This window comes from Colletotrichum jinshuiense, chromosome 6, assembly GCF_051148585.1.
Source record: "Colletotrichum jinshuiense chromosome 6, complete sequence".
Lineage (NCBI taxonomy): Eukaryota > Fungi > Ascomycota > Sordariomycetes > Glomerellales > Glomerellaceae > Colletotrichum > Colletotrichum jinshuiense.
Window position 1 is genome coordinate 3,524,628 of NC_139313.1, and position 22,200 is coordinate 3,546,827.

At 46.4% G+C, this 22,200-nt stretch overlaps 6 protein-coding genes across 6 annotated transcripts; 2 read left to right on the plus strand and 4 right to left on the minus strand.

Moving 5' to 3' along the window:
- Nucleotides 1–397: 397 nt before the first annotated feature.
- Nucleotides 398–1,391, minus strand: EsH8_VI_000920 (lytic polysaccharide monooxygenase auxiliary activity family 9 protein; the record flags this gene model as incomplete). The annotated part of the gene is made up of 5 exons (XM_083272173.1): nt 398–478; nt 542–698; nt 756–954; nt 1,008–1,137; nt 1,200–1,391. 5 exons carry the CDS (start codon nt 1,389–1,391, stop codon nt 398–400), a joined length of 759 nt encoding a protein of 252 aa, XP_083127347.1.
- A 5,452-nt stretch (nt 1,392–6,843) lies between these two features.
- EsH8_VI_000921 (uncharacterized protein) lies at nt 6,844–7,560 on the plus strand (the record flags this gene model as incomplete). Its single annotated transcript, XM_083272174.1, has 2 exons — nt 6,844–6,904; nt 6,977–7,560. 2 exons carry the CDS (start codon nt 6,844–6,846, stop codon nt 7,558–7,560), a joined length of 645 nt encoding a protein of 214 aa, XP_083127348.1.
- Nucleotides 7,561–11,620: 4,060 nt separating this feature from the next.
- On the minus strand, nt 11,621–12,424 carry EsH8_VI_000922 (SGNH hydrolase-type esterase domain-containing protein; the record flags this gene model as incomplete). Its single annotated transcript, XM_083272175.1, has 1 exon — nt 11,621–12,424. The coding sequence occupies one exon, from the start codon at nt 12,422–12,424 to the stop codon at nt 11,621–11,623; it is 804 nt and encodes a 267-aa protein (XP_083127349.1).
- Nucleotides 12,425–14,967: 2,543 nt separating this feature from the next.
- EsH8_VI_000923 (uncharacterized protein) lies at nt 14,968–16,797 on the minus strand (the record flags this gene model as incomplete). Its single annotated transcript, XM_083272176.1, has 1 exon — nt 14,968–16,797. The coding sequence occupies one exon, from the start codon at nt 16,795–16,797 to the stop codon at nt 14,968–14,970; it is 1,830 nt and encodes a 609-aa protein (XP_083127350.1).
- Nucleotides 16,798–18,590: 1,793 nt separating this feature from the next.
- On the minus strand, nt 18,591–18,914 carry EsH8_VI_000924 (uncharacterized protein; the record flags this gene model as incomplete). Its single annotated transcript, XM_083272177.1, has 2 exons — nt 18,591–18,809; nt 18,876–18,914. 2 exons carry the CDS (start codon nt 18,912–18,914, stop codon nt 18,591–18,593), a joined length of 258 nt encoding a protein of 85 aa, XP_083127351.1.
- A 990-nt stretch (nt 18,915–19,904) lies between these two features.
- Nucleotides 19,905–20,848, plus strand: EsH8_VI_000925 (arylamine N-acetyltransferase family protein; the record flags this gene model as incomplete). Its single annotated transcript, XM_083272178.1, has 2 exons — nt 19,905–20,233; nt 20,281–20,848. 2 exons carry the CDS (start codon nt 19,905–19,907, stop codon nt 20,846–20,848), a joined length of 897 nt encoding a protein of 298 aa, XP_083127352.1.
- Between the last annotated feature and the right edge of the window lie 1,352 nt (nt 20,849–22,200).

Here is a 22,200-nt window from a genome sequence, read left to right on the forward strand (position 1 = left end):
GTTTTTGTCCATGGGTTTGAAGAGTTTGCTCCGTGAAGAGGAATTTCTACTGCTCGGATAACCGCTATAGTTGCGCTTATGCGAAATTCCTAGCTTGAAGTGGACCCGGAAACCCGGGATAGGGCCGGAAATCGGAGTTCGGAGTATCTAGCAGAACAGGATTCACCTAGGGTTCTGGACATGAGCGCCAGTTTTTTGGCCTGTTGATGAGCTCACACTGCAGGGCACGTAGGCCTAGCTGGCAATTTACATTCACTAGTGAAAGAAAAGATTCTAAGAAAGTTGCCTCGTCTTGCGTGGCAGATTTAAAATGCGCATGGCGCTGGATAAGTAGTTACAGGAGGCAATTTGCCAACTATGTACAAGTGAAGAATGTAAATAAGTGTCAGAAAGCACTTCACTGGGCCCAGCCGTCATCGCTCCAGACTGGGCCTCCAGGAGGGGTGTACTCGGTAACTTTGCGGTAGTCGAGGAAGATCTAACAATATGCATCAGCAAGGGTCATTCAAATGGCTCTTTGGCAAGCGAGGTATTTACTTACCGACTTAGTATCATCCGCCTTGTAGGCTCCAGGCAGTGCAATACCTTCGGGAAGCTTAGTGGTTCCGCTACCGGTGACCGCGATCTGGTGGCAGCCGGGGTAGAATTGAGCCAGATTACCATCGGTGTTGGTTCGCTGCAGGCCGAGAATCTCGTGTCTGCTCACGGAAAGATTAGAAATTCGGTACGACTGCAGGATATTGATCAAAACATACCTCAGGATGTATTCACCAGGGGCAATAGTGGATGGCAGCGTGATGGTGTATGTGCTGTTCTGCTCTGGGAGTCTCTTGCTCGCCCACGGGATGGTTTCCTTGGCATCGTATCCGGACTGATCAATCTTGACCCAGACGTTACCGGTGCTTCCAGAGAATTCGCTGCACTTGCCACCACAGTCGGCAAGATAGGTCATGACTATCATAACATCAGTATTATCGAACAAGACCAGGGTATAGGTATAGACATACTAGGCCCAGGATGGTCACTCTTCCACTCCGTCCACATGAACTTTACGGTGCTGCCAGCGGCGACGCTCGCAGTCTCGGTGACAGGAACGTTATTCTTGTCCGTACCAATGTTGCAGGTGATGGCGTCAGTCTGATTGGTCAACGGGTCAGCATGGCGCGAGAGGATCAAGAGGGCATTGATTGGAAACATACCGTGAAAAGCCCATCAGTGACCGGTCCATTGTCTTTAAACTTGCGAGTTATCTTGGTGACTTTCTTCGACGGGTCCTTGTATGGGTTCCATGTGTCGACAACATTCTCGCCAAGCCAGATCTGCTGGACAAAACCATGGGCCGAAGCCGTCGCGGCCAGCGCTGAGACGATAGTTGCGGAAGTATACTTCATGTTGAAAATAGTGGGCACCACAGGAGCTAAAGAAAAGAATACAATGATTGAACGAATGACTGGTTCTGCACGCCGACAGACAATGGGAGTTCCGGTGTCTGGCGCGACATATATATCTACTTGGCAGTGCTATAAATCTGGGCTGGTGGACTCCGTCCGAAGCCTTGGCACGTTGCAACGGGAGTTCCCTGCCCATCTCATCATCGTCCAAATGCCATCCTCGCATAGCATTTAGTCCCACGTTAAATGGATATTCCACTGCGCCATCGTCTGTGATTGGGCTTGTCTTGGCATCCATATGCATCGCGCTGGTCGAGTCTGATTGCGCCAATGCCTCTGCCTGATATAAACAACGAGTCCGTCGGTAGTGGTTCCGGAACAGGGCCCGGATTGGTGGGAATTCGCCCAAAGAGTGTGTCTTTCGTCGGTGCAAGGTTATCACCAGTGCAGATCACTCTGAAGGTAAGTCTTCTGAGACTGGGATTGGCAGAAATTCAGATAACGGTGTGAGCTTAATTACTTAGGATGCTGCCAGGGGTCTCAATATGGTTAGGCGAGTCTGAAGCTTATTGAGGGGGATGTGAATTGCTGGCAAGAAATGCCCGTGCCCGCGTCAGGTCAGCGGATCAAATTTTGGCCCCCCCATTATTTCAAGGGGTTCAGGTGGAGAATCGCTCGAGCGTCTCATTGAAAGCTGCAAAAACGTCAAGTGATTTGATGAGTGGCATTTCTTGTTGGGTGCAACCTTGAGTTCCTAAAGTTCAAATATCGGATTAAGTGTTGACAGGAAATAGAGCTCAGTTTTGAGATTTGACAGCTAGTGGGGATGGCCGACGCAAAGTTGACTTCAGTCAACTTTGTCTTTGGAGTTACGTCACTCACGCGCTGAATAGAATACAGCCAGAGTAGCGTCCAGTTCCTGCAAACTCTTGGGACGATCAGCAGATGAACTATCCGGTCCAAAAACAACAGATTCATCAGCCAGTTGTGTTGGCTTTTTGTGGTTCGGCCCCATTGATTGCAATTCGTATCTCATAGACGGTTTCCATCCAGCTCAGGGACAATTCCATTACTCTGGCAAACCGCTTCAAGTCCAAGCTTCTTCCTCTCTCGTTGACAAAATAGAGCAAAAGCTATGACCAAGATCAAAGAAGCAACCGCTCCAATTGTTTATGCCAGTTTTACGCCCGCTATTGTCACAAATGATACCTTCTTTCAGCTGTAATTTTGACGCCAGGTTGGTTTTGTATCTTGGTGGTCGGTGGAGCCTTTAAACTTCCCAAAACCTGTCCCAGCGTTGACAACGCAGTTATGATCGAATCTGAGGTTGCAAAGGAAAGGGCTAAGAACAAAGCCTTTTGGTATCGAGAAGTACTACAAAGGCGATCACAGACCAATATTGCAGCACTTTGGACTTCTAATTGTTTTTGTGGTAAGCCAATGATGACGAACCTTTTCTAAGTCTAACTAAGAACCCAATAGAGACTTGCTTTTGAGGTTTAAGGAAAGAAAAGCTGGCAATAAACAGGTTGCGGCCATCGGTGCAAGACTATACTGTATATCCGTGGTGCACTGGCATGACAGATCATCGGGAGCGCAGCCAGCCTTTACGATTGCATTTCCAATGAACGGTACGGCGCATTCCGGCTGGCCTGTAAAGTTTTGAGCGCATGTTGAGGGAGACAAAAGCAAGCGAGGCTGAGTGCTGGCAATTTCTTTGCAGACAAGATTGAAAAAGTCAAGGTTCACGATGCATGTGAAGACGGAGAGATCACAAAACAGTGAAACCGAAGCGGGGGATGGCACGTTTATTTCATCGGGTCTTTCCAGCTTCAGCCCCCACAGCTGAAAACATCTGGCTACATACAGGTAAGGTCTACCGTACCGTCAGATTTGCGCCACTGGGCTTGGCTGTTCTCTGGAGCAACATGCTATAATCTCTCTTAAAATACCACCACCACTCAAGAAATGGATATGAACCCACACACCAGTAACATGGAAAGAGTTGTAATATTCCAACTATCCATGGTTTATTGAATTTAGAGGTGAGTTGAAATATACGACCTTAGCCAACAAACAACGTCTCAGCTAACTTAAGCAGGCGAGGCAAGTAAGGTCAAAGAAAAATCGGCGCCCAAACACCTCACAACTTTATTGAAACCCCACAATCGATACCGAAGGTGGCCAGCTCTTGTAGCGTTGATTGCTTACAAGTTCTTAACTAGAACTTCGTACGTTCGCGGACATCGGCAGTATCAACAAACTGGAGCATTTTAGAACTAGATGAGTGGCTGGATACCATAGTTGCTTGTCTGCGTGATAGGGCCCAAGTTATAATAAACGAACTGTATGCAAGAGTGAATGTCTAGTTTGGAGAACCAAATTTCTCTCCCTTTGACTGGGTTTATGTTTTATTTCTGGCTACCTGATGTTGGATAGGTTGCCCCTTAGCGGCTTCCAGTGCCTTCAGGCATTTCTTGACCGATGGAATGCGAACATACATTAAGTAGGTTAAAGAGTACTCTCAGTTTACTCATCAGCAGTGAAAATATTAGCATGGCAATTTCCCACACAGTGAGCCAATCATTTAGCTTCTATATTATCATGAAGACATCAATATCACTGAATGAATAGTATTGGGTCTATAGGAAAACATCAGAGAAGAAATTTGTAACCGTGTTGTGTTCATGTTGGATTTACAAATGGAAGCAGCTTAAAACAGGCAAACATGATTTCTGGAAACCGGGAAGATAAACATACCAAGTCGCTGACAGCTAAATACATCCTCAATCATTAACTGTAACAGTAAGACTCTTACTGTCAATGAAGAATATCAGAGCTTATATCAAAAAGTTGTCAAGATTGATTATATAGTGGCCCGTAAAGTTGGTAAATGTTGCCCGAAATCAATATCACTTTTCTAAACCCTAAGTGGCACAACTGTGTCTTTGGTCGTACTTTACCTTAAGTTCCTGTTGAACTAGTTTGTCTCTTTTATTTAATAACAACAGCATCGTAGACTTTGACTTCCAAGTGAGCTAGAGTATGAGGTCAAATGAAGTATCCGTTTAAATACCAGTTACTGGCTAGTAAAAAAGGACCGTTAACGTCCCAACTTTGGTCAATAATATCGCAAAAGAACATGGGGAATTAACCAAGCTGTAAAATAAGACTTATTGCCAAAATAGAGCATCGCCATAGGCTTCAACTACCTGATAGCTACGACTTGTCGATAAGGTATGCAACACTGACAGATACATGTGAATCCAAAACATTGATAAAATCATTTGAATTCTCTCCAATACTAATTTTTAGAGATGCAGCTACACTAATCATAAAAGATTTATCATTTTGAGTCCTAGTGAAAGTTGCCAAGGCAGTCAAACCAGAAGAACTAAAGTGTAACTTGGACAGTGGTGACTTATATTTCTTGGCCGAGTCACAGATTCTTGCCCCACACTCTTGAGGTTCAAACCTTAACCGGCAAAACCTGAGACATGGATGGCTGTGCTCGGATACAAGCTTGCCTAGGAGCGGAGGTTTAGGCGATTACATAAATGAGGACACAAATCCTTGCCACCTACCATTCGGTGCTGATCCATTCTCGTCCAATATGCTGCCTTGAGCAAAGATCGCTAATGTGTCTCCTGCAAGACACCTACCATCCGCAGTAACGGCCAATCCACCAAGCCACCCCAGGAGTTTGGGCTGCAGGTTTTGCGATCTGTTTCACTTTCATCCGGAATTATCCCACAATAGGTTGCCAATTATAGCCCCATAGTGTGCAATGCGAAATCCGTCCCGTAAATAAACCATGGAGAATAGTTGTGGTGAGTGGGATGGTCATCACCTAGAATTTGAGGATTTGTCTGAATGGACTGCCTTTGATATTTACCATCACACCAGCCATTATAATGTCTTAATAATATTATCAATCCAAGTTGTATGCAAGGTCTTATCGCCAAGGTTATGAGCCGAAGTTAGAAGGCATGTTGGAGTGATCTTTGAATGGGACAGATACATCCTCCAGGGCATTCTCGTGGATATATGCTAATCTCATGGCTTCTGTGAGCGTATGCTCTAAAACATAGAAGGGTCTACGCGGTTGAATGTTATAGTATAGGCAACTCTCTAGGCTTGCTTAGCCAACCCGTATCTCGGTCCATAAATGGAGGGATTATCTTGAAGCTGCATATGACAGTCAATGTGTGGTTTGTAAGCCGATGTGATTAGTCGCGGTAGTACGGATTCGATATCTGACTCGACTATCCATCCTAAATGGCTAGGTGCTTTACGCAAATAACATCGCTCTGAGCTGATACAAGGGCTTGCACGGCGTCTCCTTGAAGTAGGCGAGGACTTCGGGCCTAGCAGAGCAGCTTTGCCTATGTATGAGTCGTTGTTATGAATGATCCGTTTGTCGTAGATGTTTCTGATATTTTTACTTCTTATGAATGCGAACGCGACTCGAGTCATTTAACGACAGATTTATCCAGTGGTTGCAGATTTGTATCTATCTCGGTGGCCGGTCTCTCCGATTCCTACAATAAAGTCACGATTCAGATCCGCTCCAGTCCTGGATAATGCATGCCGGTTGGGGGTATCCAGTTTCTTGTTCTCGCTTGGCAGAAACAAGTCCCTAGACCCAGGACCTAGCGTGTTTGAAAATACCTCGCTTCCGTATTCACGGCCATCCAAGAAGCATCATTCAAACATGGAATTAGCAAGCTCACGTGAGGTTCCAGTGCCATCCCGGTATATGCTCTTGTCAAAATACCGTCCCTTTTTCAAATCATGCGTGCCGAAACTCAGCAACGCGGGGGTTCGGGCTGAACACACCACGCTTGTCTCTTGTCTGTTGGGACGCCGGAACCCCGGCAAACGTTAGCCATTTGCGGCCCAGTTGTCGAAAGAGTCGCATTAATTTTAAGGTTTGAAACGGCGATGCGGACAGTTTCTGCGGCAGGATTGGTCAAGGGAACCGACCTAGCCGATCACTTGGTGTGCCATCGAGCCGGGGCCATCCCGGTACAAGGCACAACAAGCTTCGTTTGGGCTACTGATGTGACGGGATGATCAGGCATCTGAACAGCCCTTGTCTAAGATGAGGCTCAGTGCTGTCATCTCGAGTCAAAAAACTCATCTCTAGTAGAATTTACTGGAGTGGTGCTCAGGTGACACCGCCATCCGGAGTTTCAGGGTGTGACAGGAAACTCAGTACATGTACTCAATGAAGAGATACATAAAGGCCTGTCCAGAATTGCAAGCACTTAACTCTTGCTCTTACTCACTTTCAGCATCTACTTGATCTAGTCGATCTACTTCTACCTTCTAACTCTTACGTGCTGCGCACGACTTTTTTTTTTTAATCGACTTAACAATTATTAAGACTAGTAGTCATTCTCAAAATAATCTCTCACTATTACGGAAGAGCACATAACCTGCAGCCAACATGAGGTTCTCCACTGCTGTTTTCATTTCCCTGGGCTTTTTAGCTGGCAATGTCGTTTCTGGTAAGTCTCAAGCGCTACTGCTGCCTCTGCTACGTACATTTTGGCACATAGTTTTTTACTAATATATATCAGCCCCTACTATTCAGCCCAGCGACGTCGCGCTTCCGATCGAAGTTCGTGCTGAGGACTTCATCGCAAATGATGCCGCCCAACTCGAAGCCCGTGCGAAGAGAAAGAAGAAGAGGGGTCAGGCTAAGGCAGCTGCGAAAGGAAAAGGAGCCGCTGCTGCCAAGGCCAAAGGCAACGCGAATGCAAAGCCAAATGCCAACAAGAACAACGGCGCTGCAGCTGCAGCAAAGAAAAAGAACAACAACAACAATGCTGCTAAGAAGAATAACAACAACAATGCGAACAACAACAATGCGAACAACAACAATGCGAACAACAACAATGCAAACAACAACAATGCGAACAATAACAACGCGAACAATAACAATGCGAAGAACAATAATAACAATAATGCTGCGAAGGGCAAAGGCAAATCGCAGGCAGACTTCCAAGGTTTGGCTTGCACTGATGGCAAGGGTGCTGGTTCCTGCAACGCCAATGGTCAGTGTGCTGTCAATGGCAAGACTGCACAGATTGCTGGGCAGTGTGGTGTTGCGGCGAAGAAGACCAAGAAGCGCTTCGTCTCCGATGTCACCCATTTGCTATGAGTTGCTCTGAATCGGTTGGATGGGGCGGTTTAGAAAGAGTATTATCTGCGCCTACTTACTAGGAGGATGTGCCTCATGAGCAATAGGTGGTGTTTATGGTAGTCGAACCGGAACCGTTTTATGTGCAATAAAAGTCGAGCTCCAAGAACAAAGTTTCCAGTTTTGTGGTGGTCACCTTAAAGCCTGTAAAGTAATAACCTCAAGCCTTTCCAATCTAACTACGTGTCTCCATATGAATCATTCACGGATAGGTAGTGAATAAAATGCTGAACTTGTTAGCAAAAGCTTTGAGTTAAGTTGAATTGATGTATTTACTAACATAAGACGCCTTTCTTTCCTGTGATTTTGATTTGCCCGTTGTCATTAGTTCTCGACATGAGTTGCAACGACAAAAAAAGGACCTGTCGCTGAAATTTGACTCTGTGGTCTCTCGTCCACGTGGACTTGCAATTCCTTAGATGCAAACTTCCTGCCAGTCTCGACAGTGGCACTGGTCTTGTGAGATGCGGGTAGCGTCATGGGTCTTTGTGAACACTGGCAGCCTTTGACAGCATGTTGCAAGTCAATAACTTCCGCATTGACCAACTCTTGCCAAAATTTGACATCTCTGCTGTGTTGGACGTTTCGGTATCGTCTTGCGTAAATTGTCGTTGGAGATGTCGTCGGATCACCGCTTTTGACGGACTCGTCCCTGCTATTCAGAACTGTGCCAATAATAAGAAGCCACCTAAGCTGGCTGCATTTGAAGCCTCCCTCGATCAAAATGCGTGCCGCACCAACATTCCAGTTTTTTGCTGCAGCTATCATTGGCATGAGTCCTCTGAGGTGACTTGGCCCACAGTGAAAGTTGAAGGTAAAGTTCGGCCTCACACTATCGAGTTCCCCATATGGGTTCATACCCGCAATAAGCATTGCGCGAATCATTGCTTCGTCTCCACGCTCAGCGGCTATCTCAAGACGGGATTTGGCAGGTATATGATCCATTTCCTCATTCTCCCAGCCGAAACCCCAGGTCATCCTCCATTTGTGGGAGAAATACAAACTTGCGTCATTATACGGAGACTCTAGAAGCATCCTAAATACCCCCGGGTGTCCGTGTATAACGGCATCTTCCAGGCATGCTTCTAGGATATTAATTTCTAACCGTTGCTTATAGAAATAGTCGTTCATAGAGCAGCCGTTGACTTTGGGGATTTGGTGGTCTAGAAGGAGTCTGAGTGCCCCTGGTTGTGATGTGCAAACGGCTTCGAGAAGAATTTTCTGGAGTTTTGCTGGAGACAACCTTCTTTCTGTACTCTCAAGAAAAAGTCTAAGAGTCTCCAAGTCTCTAAAGGCCAAGGCCAATCGCCAAAAGTAGTAGTCGTATAACCTCTTTCCCTTCTTTGTCTTCCCGCCCAAATTGTGTTTTGGCTTCTCCCGTGACATGTCCACATTATATTTGATCAAGAGAGCGGCCAGGTTGGAGTTTTCGGCCCTTATCGACGCCTCTAGGATTGATCCCAGTAGAGGAGCTGACTTTTGTCTTCGATCCAAGCTTTTTTGAGGCTTGAAAGTGGACAACGATTTGGGACCATGTCTTAGGAGTGCGTCAAGTACCAAATTTTCGATGTTCGGCGACCCGAGGTAAATATTTGCCTGCAGAATAAAACTTTCAAGAGAATCCGTGGTGATCATTGGTTGAGCGGGAAATAATAAAGACTGAAAATGATTTTCAAAGAGATGCCAAAGTCCGTACAGTCTGTTTGGTCCCGGCAAGTGGATGGCTCGTTGACAAAGACCATGGACATACCGCAACCTTTCTCCTCCGTTAGGGTCGAGGCCCGTGTCTTGCATTATCCTGTCTGTAACGACGTTGACAAATGTAGATAAATTTTTGTTCCAAGGTAAATGCCGATAAGGTTGAATTATAAGGTAGCGAGCCAAGAAATAGCTTGCATTTCCTTCGGGCTGGATTCTACAATGACTTGAAGCCATCTGAGCGTGGCCGCGCTGTCTTAGAATCTCAACTTCTGGGTTGTGTCTCATTTTACGTAAAAGCCTAGTACTGTATATTGTTCGCATGACTTCAACTTGAAACACCTCTGTGATTTCTGTCAGCTTGATGCTGCCTTGAATGCGTTATGAATGGGATCTGGTTGACATACTTGAGACTCGAAGCAGACGAACGGCATCTTTAAGATTGGTGTTGCAACTTTCGTCATATTCAACAAGTTGTTCCATAACAAGTTTGAGACAATCCCCTGGCAAATCTAGAAGACAAGGTTTTCGCAGTGGATCACTAAACCGAATGACGTCTAAACTCGGCTTCTGTCTCTCCCGAATCTCGGTCAGCTCAGTCGCGTCCATTTTGTCTGCAGACATCGAGTAAGCTTTCGACTGATGAAGAGTTAGAACCAACGGCTGTGGGCAATAGAGGAACTAGCTGACCTAAATTTCCTGTCAACAATGAATTTTCAAGTTCGTCGGGTAGTGAGGCAGTTGCGCGGCATTTGTATTACTCTGTCATCTTTCCTGTTGCATGATCAATCGTTGGCCTGACTCATCATGAACCGCCCCACTGAGGCCAATTCAACCCGAGACCTCTTCACTGGCATCCGCCTCCAGTCACCTCAAATTCATGCTGGGAAATCAGCATGTCAAGTTTTACACATTACACATTCTTGTGATAAAAAATATTCCCATTTGTCATCGGCTTGGTTCCTGCCATCATTTTGGGCTCCTGAGCCTTCCAAATGTCGCTGAGTAGATGAGAAAGAACTATAGAGATTGATAGGCCTTAACTTAGGCTTACAAGTCCATAAGGTTATCGCCAAAGACGCAGAAAGCGCCATTCGTGCCGTAATAGAATAGCCCGGCACAAATAGTGGACTCCACTACGTATGTGTAAATAATAATAGTATTATAAATTACTGGCCGATTTCCACGAGGGAGTTGATCTCGTCTTGTTTGTTTGTTTATTTGTAGTATTTATCGCCGGAGTTGTCCCTGTCAAGGGCAAATGGCGCTCAGGTGGTCTAGTCTACATACATTCTTCTTCGAGTTGATCTCGTCGACATATGGAAGTACAACGCTCCCCATAATTTTCCGCGGTATTATTGAGAATTACTCGTGTCCCGAAAAGGAGCTCCTCGTTTGAAATTTACCTAGGCCACCAAGCAACCCCGAAATCTTGCACTCCATGTCATGCCCTAGCAAAACCTAAGTAATGAGGCAGCCATTCATAATCCTTGGGTCTGATAACACTTTAAAAATGTTTATTTGATACCTGCATTGCCTATCCGCTACCCCTGGTCTCTCACTACTGACGCCAACTAGTTCAAAAAGTTTGAGTCTGTTTGCCATAGGATATCCGAGTTGCATCACTCTGGGCTTGACGGCCTACTGAATACTGCAGCCAGAAAGAATGGACAAGTCATCCTGAGCGGTATCTGCAAGACTCACCAAATATATGTTGACGCCAAAGAAATGCCGTATGTAATGCCGGGTAAGTAGTGGCTGCCCACAATTGGCTTTCATCTGGGTTTATCAACTTTTACGCACTTCGATCCACCCACTGCGATCTGGGGTGTTGTTGCCTCCTGACATACGCTGAATTTCCTGGCGGTGATTTATCGCGAAATCTTCTGCCTCCTCAATTTCGCCTCCACTAATAGGTCAAAAATGAGTATTCCACTCCGCCTCGGCACGATACTACAAGATTGCGAATCGCTTCCCAGTCTATGTACTAGCGGCTCCAGTCCCTCTGAGTTATCCTCTGAATGGCCGTTTTATAAAGAGGTGACCCTCGATATGAGGTTTATTTCAGGGCGCGGGGGGGTTGCCCGTCGAAGCATGGTGCGATATCTGTTTAATAGAGGCAGTAGAGTAACAGTAGACTATTATACTTCATGTACATAGGTTTAACTATCATAAGATATATACAGTGAATATGAAGTCATGCTTTCAAGTAGTTGGGATGAACTGCTCTCCTGGTAATAGTAATCGTAGACACAAAAAGGCCATGTAATTCAAGCCTGTCGCCAGCTACACCTCCTTTCCTATGAATCTTCAACACAAGCACTTAGTAAACAATGTTGATAGGTGTCTTGACATGAGCGGCCAAGCTAGTTGTTCCGTTGAGCTTTTGGTAGATGGCTTGTACAAAGGCCTGAGAGCTAAGATCGGCACCATAAGCGCTTGTGTGAGTGTTGTCTTTGATGTACAGCGCTCCAACGGCTGAGGCACCCATCTTTTTGTACATGTTGCTGACCGCCTGGTGGTGATCGACAAAGGTGACACTAGGGTTGGCGAGGGTATCGGTGGCCTTCTTCTGCATGGCAACGAAACGGGATGGGGTGCCAACATAGCTGCCGGTGGCCCACTGGTTCTTAGGGGTCTGAGAGCTAAGGATGACGGTAGCGCCCTTAGCGAGCATGAGCTTGGAGGCTTGGATGACGTAGAAAATGTACGTGTAAACGGTCTCGCCAGTCGTGTCCGAGATGCAGGTCTCTGTGCCTTCGCCAGGGCAGACGGAGCGGCCATTGTCATTGGAACGGGGTGAACCGACGTCATTGTGTCCAAATTCAATGACAACAATGTCACCGGCCTTGACCTCGTTCGCGACATTCTGGAAGCGACCCTCGTTCCAGAAAGAACGTGACGAACGACCACCAATAGCCCTGTTCACAACATTTACCGTCAGGTATTTGCTGACATATTGGCCCCAGCCGTCCATTTGGGTGTCACTGCTCCTGGCCATAGTGCTGTCGCCGCAGAGGTATACCGTTGGTGCTCGGGCTGCAAGCTCAGCCGGTTCGGGGGCAGGTGCAGCCGTGGCCTGCAGAGCATTGAGCGCCAGAGACGCGAAGAGAGTGGAAAACTTCATGGTGCTGATGCAGATTCAGGAAAATTTACACAGCTCTGGTGGTGTAAGTTGGCTGTGCAGAGAAGCGGTGCGTAAGAAGAACAAAGAAAGACTTGGAGACGAAGTAGTTGAAGTATCGCAATGAGAGCACCCTACTTAAGTTGAGAACATGGCCCTGATTTCTGTTAAAGCTTCTCCGTAATGAGCTACCATTTTCGTGACATGGCTCCGCTCCGTTCGGCCGACCTCGACTTTCTCCTATTGTATCTGCTGCCAAGCAAGAAACCCAGATTCTTCCGCCAGTCGGGGTACCAGTAAGAAACCTCAATGAGCTAGTCATTATATTACCAATACGACCTTGAATAGTCTTGGGCGAGTAGTCAATCTATACTTGAGACTACAAGTTCCATTTGAAATTGCAAGGGTTCGGAGAGGGTCACGCTACATCCGGACCCGGCTATTCCTTTAGAGTCCAGCGTGGATTCTCAATAATACGAGTTTATTCTGGTTTGGTTCCCATGCCTATGCGGACATCTCTCCAGGTGCACTCTAGCGGCTTGGCTGGTAACATTGCTTTCCGACACCGCCGTTCTCCGCCAATAAACGCAAAGGAGCGCCAATAATGGTGCCCACAAGAGCTTGCGGGGAAGCAGAGTTCGGCTTATGTTTGGCGCGAGAGACTCATGAGACTTCCAAGCCAACTGGCAGAGCGATACAAGAATTCAAAGATTGAGGCTACATCGCTACGTCATGCTGTGATCGTGTTCTGCTGCTCTAGGTTCATTTTAAGTGAAGCCTACGGTCCAATAAGAATTGCCCGCACTCGGTTGCTATGCAATGTCAATTAAAAGACCGGCGACTCGCTCGGCACTTCAAATATTGGTTTATGGATAAGCGACCCAATCGGCTGCGGTGGAGAATACAAGTCACGATGCACTTCAATACTTTATCTTAATTTAAGTTCGGGTAATTTAGTGGACATATTCCGGTGGGCGTAAACTCAGGGACTAATACAACAACAAAGAGTGTGTCCTGGCTACCGAACCTGTGCCATTTGTTTATTTGAGGCATTGTTCGAAAATCAAATATCCAAAGGCCAAACTTATGAGAACAGCAGAAAATGGAAATCACACTTCAATGTCAAACCATTCAGTTGTTCTCTAAGAAATCGTTTAATGCATGACACCGTGTGACCAAGAAACCCGAAAATTGCCGCATCATTTCGCTACATAGAGGTCCCTTTCAAGTGTGGGATGCTACAAGCGCAATGGCTTCCGATGGCACATTACTGAGGATTTAGCCAATAAGCCAGTCATGATGCAACATTGAAGGCACGGGTTTCATCCCAAAGCCGCCATACTGCACGTAAATCCACTAATCAGAATTATTGCCATTATTTGGAAACTTTTGGGCCCAGACGGGCTATAATGTCTTGATGGAATATTTCAGTCAGAAATCAAGTCTTGGAAATGGAAGACATTACATTACTCCCAGGCCTACCTACCCCGCATGGTGGGATAAGATTTCGATTAATGAAGCCGAATTCTTTATTGCAAAAGTGTAATTGCTGTACCTAACGTCTCGTCCGATTATGACTGCTTTGAGTTTGTTGGAGGATCTCTGAGGTGAGAGCAGAATGAGCAAGTGTGCATACAGAATGACAACAATTCTTTAACAAGCATAGTAATCGTTGTGAACGCCAACTATTGCAGGCCAACTACCTTATTGGCGTAAAATATGACCTCTACAACATTTGAAACCTGGGAAATTTTAAATTGCATTGTCAAAACAGATAATTACCGCCATTAGAGAGCTAAAAAAAAAATTGGCATGAACGCTATCTAAGTACCATATGATACAAAGCACTTCAATCATCGTCTATCCATTATTCACGCTTTGTTTTTTTGAAAAAAAATGAAAAAAGAAGAAGAAGAAAAGCCATGAACTAAGTCAAATCAATCATTAACCTAATAATGGCACGCACTGGCATCGTAATACACCTACGTCCTTCGCCATGAAGTTGAAATCTGCAATCAGCTATGCGACCACGACGCTCTCCAATGTCACCATACTTCTCTAATGAATTACATCATTCCCCTTTCAATGAATTTTGTGTAAGAATATACTCTCACCTATCCAAGAACATTTGCAGCCGCTGAAAAAGCTAGCGGCTCGGGTCTTTAAGCTCTTGCTCTTGAATATCATCGTCTAGTTCCCGTCAACGTCAAACCACGCAGTCATGATATTTCTCATATATTTGCAGGTAAGTGACTACTGAAAAATGGTCCTCTAGCGGCGAATTGGTAACAAAGCTTAGGTCATTGTTCTCGACAAGGACTCATATCTCTTAAACAGCGCGCTGTTAATAGCCAATATCTAGGTAGGCAGCTAACGGTATATTTCAGTTCGGAATATGGATTTCAAATCATACTTCAGCACCAAAGTCAATTCTCTCTTTATCAGACTAGAAGTCTATTGCATTCTCGCTGTAGCCAAAGTTTCCAGCATCAGCACAAGGCTGATTGATAAGTCTGGATGTCTTTTAGGCTCACTGCATAGAGCACTTAAAAGGTGCCTATAACAGTGACGTTTTGAGACCCAGGAGCAAGGCGCAATATCACTTCCTCTCCTTTCCATTCCGTTGGCTCGCCATTGACTGTCACGCTTTTCAGCTGGCTGCCCTCCGGCAATCTCATCTTGACTCTCACTTCGGCCGGTGGTGCTCTTTCAAATCCCAATACAGTCGTAACTGAGCCAGCCTTCTCATCCAACTGAATATCAAGATCAACGAGGCCCCATTTGGTCGGTGCCTTCTGAACCCCTATCTTGCCTTTGCTGAGCCAGTGTCTCGGCACACCCTTTGCAACAAACAATACCTCCTCGTCCGGATGATCGAACAACAGAGCAGCTCTTAAGAGAATTGGCACAGCAAATTCCGATGGCTGACAGTATGTGCTAGAACCGCCTCCAGTTCCAGCGACTTCAGCAGCTATCCACAATCCGCGGTTGTGAACGTGGTATCGATGGGAGTAAAGGAACAACACGAATTCATCGATACGGTCTTGGAGAAGCAAAGCCAATGCGTAGCCGTATGAGATGAAGCCTAGTATGTCGCGAGTGTCAGCTCGAAGCGGCGTGACATTGGCGACGACGCCCAGACTGGTGATGCCATAGGCCTGCATGGAGTTAATGACCATGTCAGTTTGGTTGGAAGAAAGAACGGATGCCTGAAGGAGTTCTGAGTAGACACGGTGAGGCCACCATTGTGAAGAAGCGTCTCCCTTTTCCTCTAGGTCCTCGAGTACGTGGGTCGTCTCGTTTGGAAGGACTGGGACGTAAGGAGGGTTGTAATCATGTTGAATGAACTTTTCCAAAGTCTTTGATGTCTGATTAATCAGCTGTTCGGCCCGTGTTGTCCATTCCTGGGCATACTCGGCAAAAGTTTCGATTTTGCTCAGATCCTTTAGGCCGCGGGCAGCAAAGGCAGCATTGTTCCAATATGGCTTCTCGAACCGCCATGAATCATACCTGAGCGCTGCATCTGACTCGCTCCAGCCGGATATCAGGCCATAGGACGGGTCGTCTTCCGGCAGCTTTAGATTATCATCTTGCCGGGCAGTGAGTAGCTTCGCCCAACCAAGAATCTTTCCCTTGTACTTTTCCACCAACGCTGTGTCGCCGGTGTAGTGTACATACCGAGCAATCAATGACAGAGAAAGTCCAAATTGCGGGACGGCTGGTCCGCGCATTTTGATGGCGCCGTTGTCGTAAACATACCAGTCCAAATAATTCTCCAAGACGATCCGTGCCTGCGTGAATCGACCCCAAGCAAGATTTGCCGTAAGCGAGGTGGTGAAGATGTCTTGGAAGCCGTCGTATTCGGAACCAGCGTAGTCTCGATCAAAGGCACCATATCTTGGGGATACGCCTCCCGCACGCTGAACAAGCTCTACCGCGAAGGCATGCTTTCCCATATCTGCCCAGGTCTCATCTGGTAATTTCAGGGATATTACTTCTTTCATGTGCGACTCCCAGTAATCTGCATGACGAATCAAGGCCGGATAAAAGTCGTCGGCCGTTGGGTGGGCGTATAAGGGCAAGAACTGTTTATAGTCAAGCGCAAACTTGTTTGCCCTCACAACCCCGTTCTTGATCCATTTGGTCCAAAACCACAAGTGGACAATCTCCGGGTCTTGGGAATCAACGTCTGCAAACGCAGTGACATCAATCCAATCTGTCGTGTCTTCAACTCCACGAAAGATCTTGCGTGACGACGGTAGCCAGCCTCCTAGTAAACCATCGAATGTGAAGTTGCTGTGGGTTCCGTCCGCCGCCTCTTGCAGGTCGTGGAATGGCATGTAGTTTTTGGTCGCGGATTGCCAATCTACCATCATCGTGTCGTTTGCCTGTACATTTCCAAGGAAAGTATCCCAAGGCAGGTAGGATAAGTCAATGACATCACGAACGTGCTCTTCAATTGGCTCGCCGTCCTGGAGGAGGCGTTCCGCGAGAACGTCATTTTGCTTGAGATTGACCTCGTTTGCAATGTCCAAGCCAAAGAAGGGTTGCACTGTACGGTTCAAATCCAGTGATTCAACGGTTGAAGCTTCAACATATCGTTTAATCTCCCTACGTGTCCCCGAGGCGGAAACAAGAACTAACGGGCCATCAAAGCGTGTGATATCCTCGTATGCGGTCCATGTCTCTTCATTGTAAGAGAAGGTGTCGATTGCAGTTAGACCGTCGGATGTTTGGTCTTGTCGGGTGTTCAGCTGACTTGGACGATCCGAATCCAGCGTGCCTGAAGAGTCAACTGGTCCATATCTGGGTAGCCTTGCCGCATCATGGTAAGATTTAGGGTGATTAACATGTTTTCTATTGGCCAAGGCCGTAAAAATGAAGGAAGATAGAAGGAGTGACTTGAATAATGAGTGACGAAACATGTTTGCGGCTGCCTCACCGTATGATTGGGAGTTACGACATGAGCTGTGCTAGAAACTGGACTAGATGATCCGTGCCAAATACTATCGTTACTTTATATTTTGCCCAGTGATCCGCAGTCGTATATTTACTAAAAATGGCCTGCCTCCTTTGGCTAGGTGTAAGTCGTGTTAGGATCCCAGTCAAGTAATTGCACTAAAATTGTCAATCGAATGGATTCCGGGTAGTCCGGGGCTAATGGCGGCGCCCCTCTTGCGTCGTATGATGGCCAAAGAACATAAACCTCATTTGCACCCGAACTGACCTTCTGAGAACTTTTTTAGATTGCCAAAGCTGGTTTAAGCAATCATCTGGTCCGGAGCCATCCGTGGTGGTGGTTGCTAACTTATTTGCTCTTTCGTATTCTTTGCTAGCTTGCTTGTTTTACTTTCCAAGCGTGTGATCGATAAACCAAACGTCACTCAAAGCCTCATCAAAAGTAATGCTTAAATCCGACAAACCTTCCGGCAAAACAGCCATAACTAGAAATTTGAGATCGCATACCGCGAGACTCACCCCTCTCGAATTCATTGACGAGCGATGCCTGGGGAAGATGGCTCGGCATTTTGGGGGGTTGCAATTTCCGCACAGGTCATGTACCTGGGCCAACAGGGTGTCCCTCGCACGTTCCAACATTTACAAACTCAAACTGGGGGGAGTCATTTTATGATGCAGGGAAACTAAAAACTCAAAAGATGCAATACAATTTACTGGCACTGGCTTCAGATTATTCTGTGCTACTAAAATGCCTTTGGGGTCCAGCGACAACCGTCATATTGAAACTGACCAACTTCAGAGCCAAGTGTTCATTTCAACAGCACTATTTAAGGTATCTAGAGGAAAGCATCATTCCTCAACTGGCAGCATCTACAGTCAGCCGGCAATAACGCCTTGTCAAATGTTTCTGAACTTTAACTTAGAGGTTTGAATACAGATTTCCCGCTTTCTTTCACAGCTTAGAATCCGTACTCGTCTGTTTGAAGAGCTGAGAAGAGCTGGGTACCGAGAGATCTTTTTGTTTCCATAACCACTCGTAATTAGACTAGTACGATTTTATTCGACTGCCTGAAGCTGGTTAAGCCAGAAATCACGCTACAGCCCCTCACAACAGTCTTGGTGGACTATTGCTTGGCCTGCATTTTCTGCCTTAAAGGCTTTACGGTTGAGGATAGCGTAAGTAAATTATTGAGGCAAAAAAAGGCTGTCGTTAATTATTTGCCGATCGCGAGCCTCCAAGCTGCCCTAATAGACCCTCGTTTCTCGATGGCCATACGTTTCCAACATTTGGCAGAGCCCGAATGGTGTCAAGGTTGTGGTTCCCCGTCTCAATAACAACGCCCGAGAAAATGGCGTGGTCAAATCGCTTCACCACCTTCGTTCTATCGTCGGCAGTCAACTTTCCAATCAAGGCTTCTCTGTCTTCATCCTAAAGTGGTACCATTAGACCATTGTGCGTGGTGATATTCGCAATTAGACCATGGAGTGGACGCACTTTGCTGCTGCCGAACTCGACAATGAACTTCTCGCCCATGATAGCTAGTATGGAAGACGAGATCAAAGCGATAAGATTCAGCCGCATCGGTTCTGGAGCGCAGAGGCACTTGTTCTTTTTCGTTATTGTAGTAAATCAAGGTGTGGTGTTGCGAGCAGCTGCGTGGTTTCTGATGAGTCCATCAGTGCCTGCGATTACGTATTGTCACGTGTAGCGTGCTGTCATCAGATGTAAAATATCACCTTCCTAAAATGGAGCTTTAGCATTAGTAAGCCAGCCTCTTGGCTTCAACACTGCTGGAATCATACAACAGGCATTCCAAGCAACAGAGATCTTGTAACGATAATATCCCGTGAAGGAATATATCCCCCCCTCGTGTGGAACGAACTCCTAATCTTTTCCGTAATATGGCAATGAACCAATAGTTAGCAGTGACTTTGATATTGTCAGTATCGAACATTCGGGTCATCACATAGAGTTGTGGCACACTTCCCTGGCGACGTTTGTTGTGGTGCAGTCCGCAGCTTGGGGATTTCAGTTAGCCGGAATTGGAGGCTCTGGCCCAGATCCCGTACCATGAGTTATAAACGATGTAGGGGGAAAGACATGGCATCGCCAAACTGGAAAATCAAACAGTTGGCATGGTCATTTCGCTTGGACCGGGCCAAATTTTTTAGCCCGCCCAAGTGCTGCGTGCACCTTTGGAGAAACCATGGCGACATTCATGTGAGGTTTCGCTGTTAGGTTTGTGGCCAATAATGGTGGTTTTCTGAGTAATGTAATTAGTGGTTCACTTGGACCCATAAGGGGTCAACACAGGCGGGATTCGCCACGTCACCGCGGCAAACTATTACTCATGGGAAACCCCCCGAAAACACTGCTGCGCCAATTCTCCACGCATAGTTGCACGATCCTTAAGAAGAAGCCCCAACGGACATCGGATTGTTGGAAAGCTCCTACGATTGTACTCATTGGCGCCTTTCACCCTTTATCTTACATATACCTGCTGCACTGTAAGATTCGCCTATCATGTCCTATAGCGAGGAGCAACTAGACCAATACTTCAACCACATCAACTATCCCCGAGAGAGCCATGCTTCGGACCCGTTACAGCTTCTCACAGAGCTTCAAGCGCACCAGCTTGCGCGAGTCCCGTTCGAAAGCTTGACGCTGCATTATTCAAAGCATCGGGTGATATCCCTAGATCTGCAAGATCTCTACGAGAAGGTGGTTGTCGAAGGCAAGGGCGGTTATTGCATGGAGCTTAACGCATTGTTTGGCGCTATTCTAAAAAGCCTCAAATACACAGTCGTCAGTGTTGGCGCAAAGATCAAGAGGGAAGACCGTTTTGGAGGATGGTGAGCATAACTGCAAGATGCTATTGACCTTCGCTTACGAGTGTCAGGTCTCACATGCTCAATCTCGTCACCATTGGCAGCCAAAGATACATGGTAGATGTTGGCTTCGGAAAGGGGGCTACGATGATCCCGGTTCCCCTGAATAAGGAAACTGGACATGAGTTCACCACCATAGCCCCCTTACGAGGCAAACTTGTTTATGAGAAACTGGAACAAAACACTGATCCCAGTCAGCGCATGTGGGTTTACTACTCTACAGACAACGCCGATGGCCCCCTCATGCAGCGAAACTGCTTCACCGAGCAAGAGTTCTTCCCCGAGGACTTCGAAATCATGAATTGGGCGACCATGACCAAACCGACGAGCTACTTCGTCAAGACTGTCATGATCATGCGGACAATTCTGAATCATGAGACAAAGCAGGCAGAGGGAACCATAGTGTTACATAAAGATGAAGTCAAGCGAAAGATAGGCGACAAGGTTGAGCTTCTTGAAACTTTAAAGAACGAGGCGGAACGCGTCAAGGCCATAGAGAAGTATTTCTCCATTGTTCTGACGCCAAGTGAACAAAAGGCCATCATCGGGATGCCTCAAGAGTTGTTGGAGAAGAAGTAACAACCTAGATAGTAGCCTCATCTCATCATGCTGGGCCAGCCCGGCGAGATTGAATATGTCAAAAGGTTAACTACAACTAACCATATTCATAATTTCTATCCTTCCTTAAATTCTTGGTTCTTCTGCTGCCGCTTTCGAAATAGTATTATTGGTAGCATCATGTATCGATTGAATGTACAACGCTTAGAAATTCAAAGTGCGATCAACACATGGAAACCATCGTCGGAATATCACTCCGACTCTATCAGAACATCATAGTCGACCTGTTTTTTCCTCACCTTCCATCCTCCTGTATACCAACCCTTAATGCATTTCCGCATGTGCAGTCTCAGCATGTGCATCCCCCAATGCCTCATTCTCTTTGTCATGAAGTCGATTTTCAAGGTCTCGACTATTATGCCTCCTGCTTGCCTTTCCGGCAACGAGCCAGTTGTTGCTGCTAAACAACTCGTTCATTTCTTCCAGAGGTCTGCGAGCGGTTTCTGGCAAGAACATCCAGAAGAAGATAGCGTTGGTGATGTTGCAGATGATGAATAGAAAATAGAATCGATATCCCACCGATTCCATTGCCTCAGGGGTAATTTGACCCTGGATGATAATCAGAAACACTAAGAGACGAGTATTTGGGTGTTTTTAACTTACAATCATGGTGTTGAAGGCGAACGATACCATGGTGGCAATACTGACTCCTTTTGCACGAGTTCTTGTGTCGAAAACTTCAGCCACAATAATCCATGATAGCGGACCGCAGGTGGAAGAGAAGCTGAAGTTGTACAACCAGGTGACGACAATGAATCCCCATTGTGCACTGAGATTTGTGGACTGTCCTGGAGGGAACAGGGCAAGAAGGATGGCAGCGATGATGAACGTGACAGAGTTAAAAATGTTTCCGCCGATGAGAGGCCAGCGACGGCCGGTACGGTCAATGAGGAGCATGGCGAGAGTCTGGGCAATGATTGCGAGTCCGTTGCTGATGCCTTGATATTTTAAAGTGTCTTGTGTTGCAATACCAATCTGTTCAAATATGCGGGGAGAATAATACTAGACGTGGTCCATACTTAGTTTAGAATTGCGTAGAGAATAAAAGACTTTTATGTACCTGAATAGCCGATACTCCGGTCATTTGAACCGATGCTTGAATGGCACAACATAGAAACAAGCGGCGGAATGAGCTTTTTGAACGGAACAGTTCCATGTATGATCTTGCCACTTGCTGGTGCTCAATAGCAACCGCGTTCTTGATCTGTTCATACTCCGCTCTGACGAAGGGGTCATCGACATTGTTGTTGGAGTGAAGTCGTGCCAATGTCTTTAGCATTTCTTCATCTCTTCCTTTGTCTCCAAGCCACCTA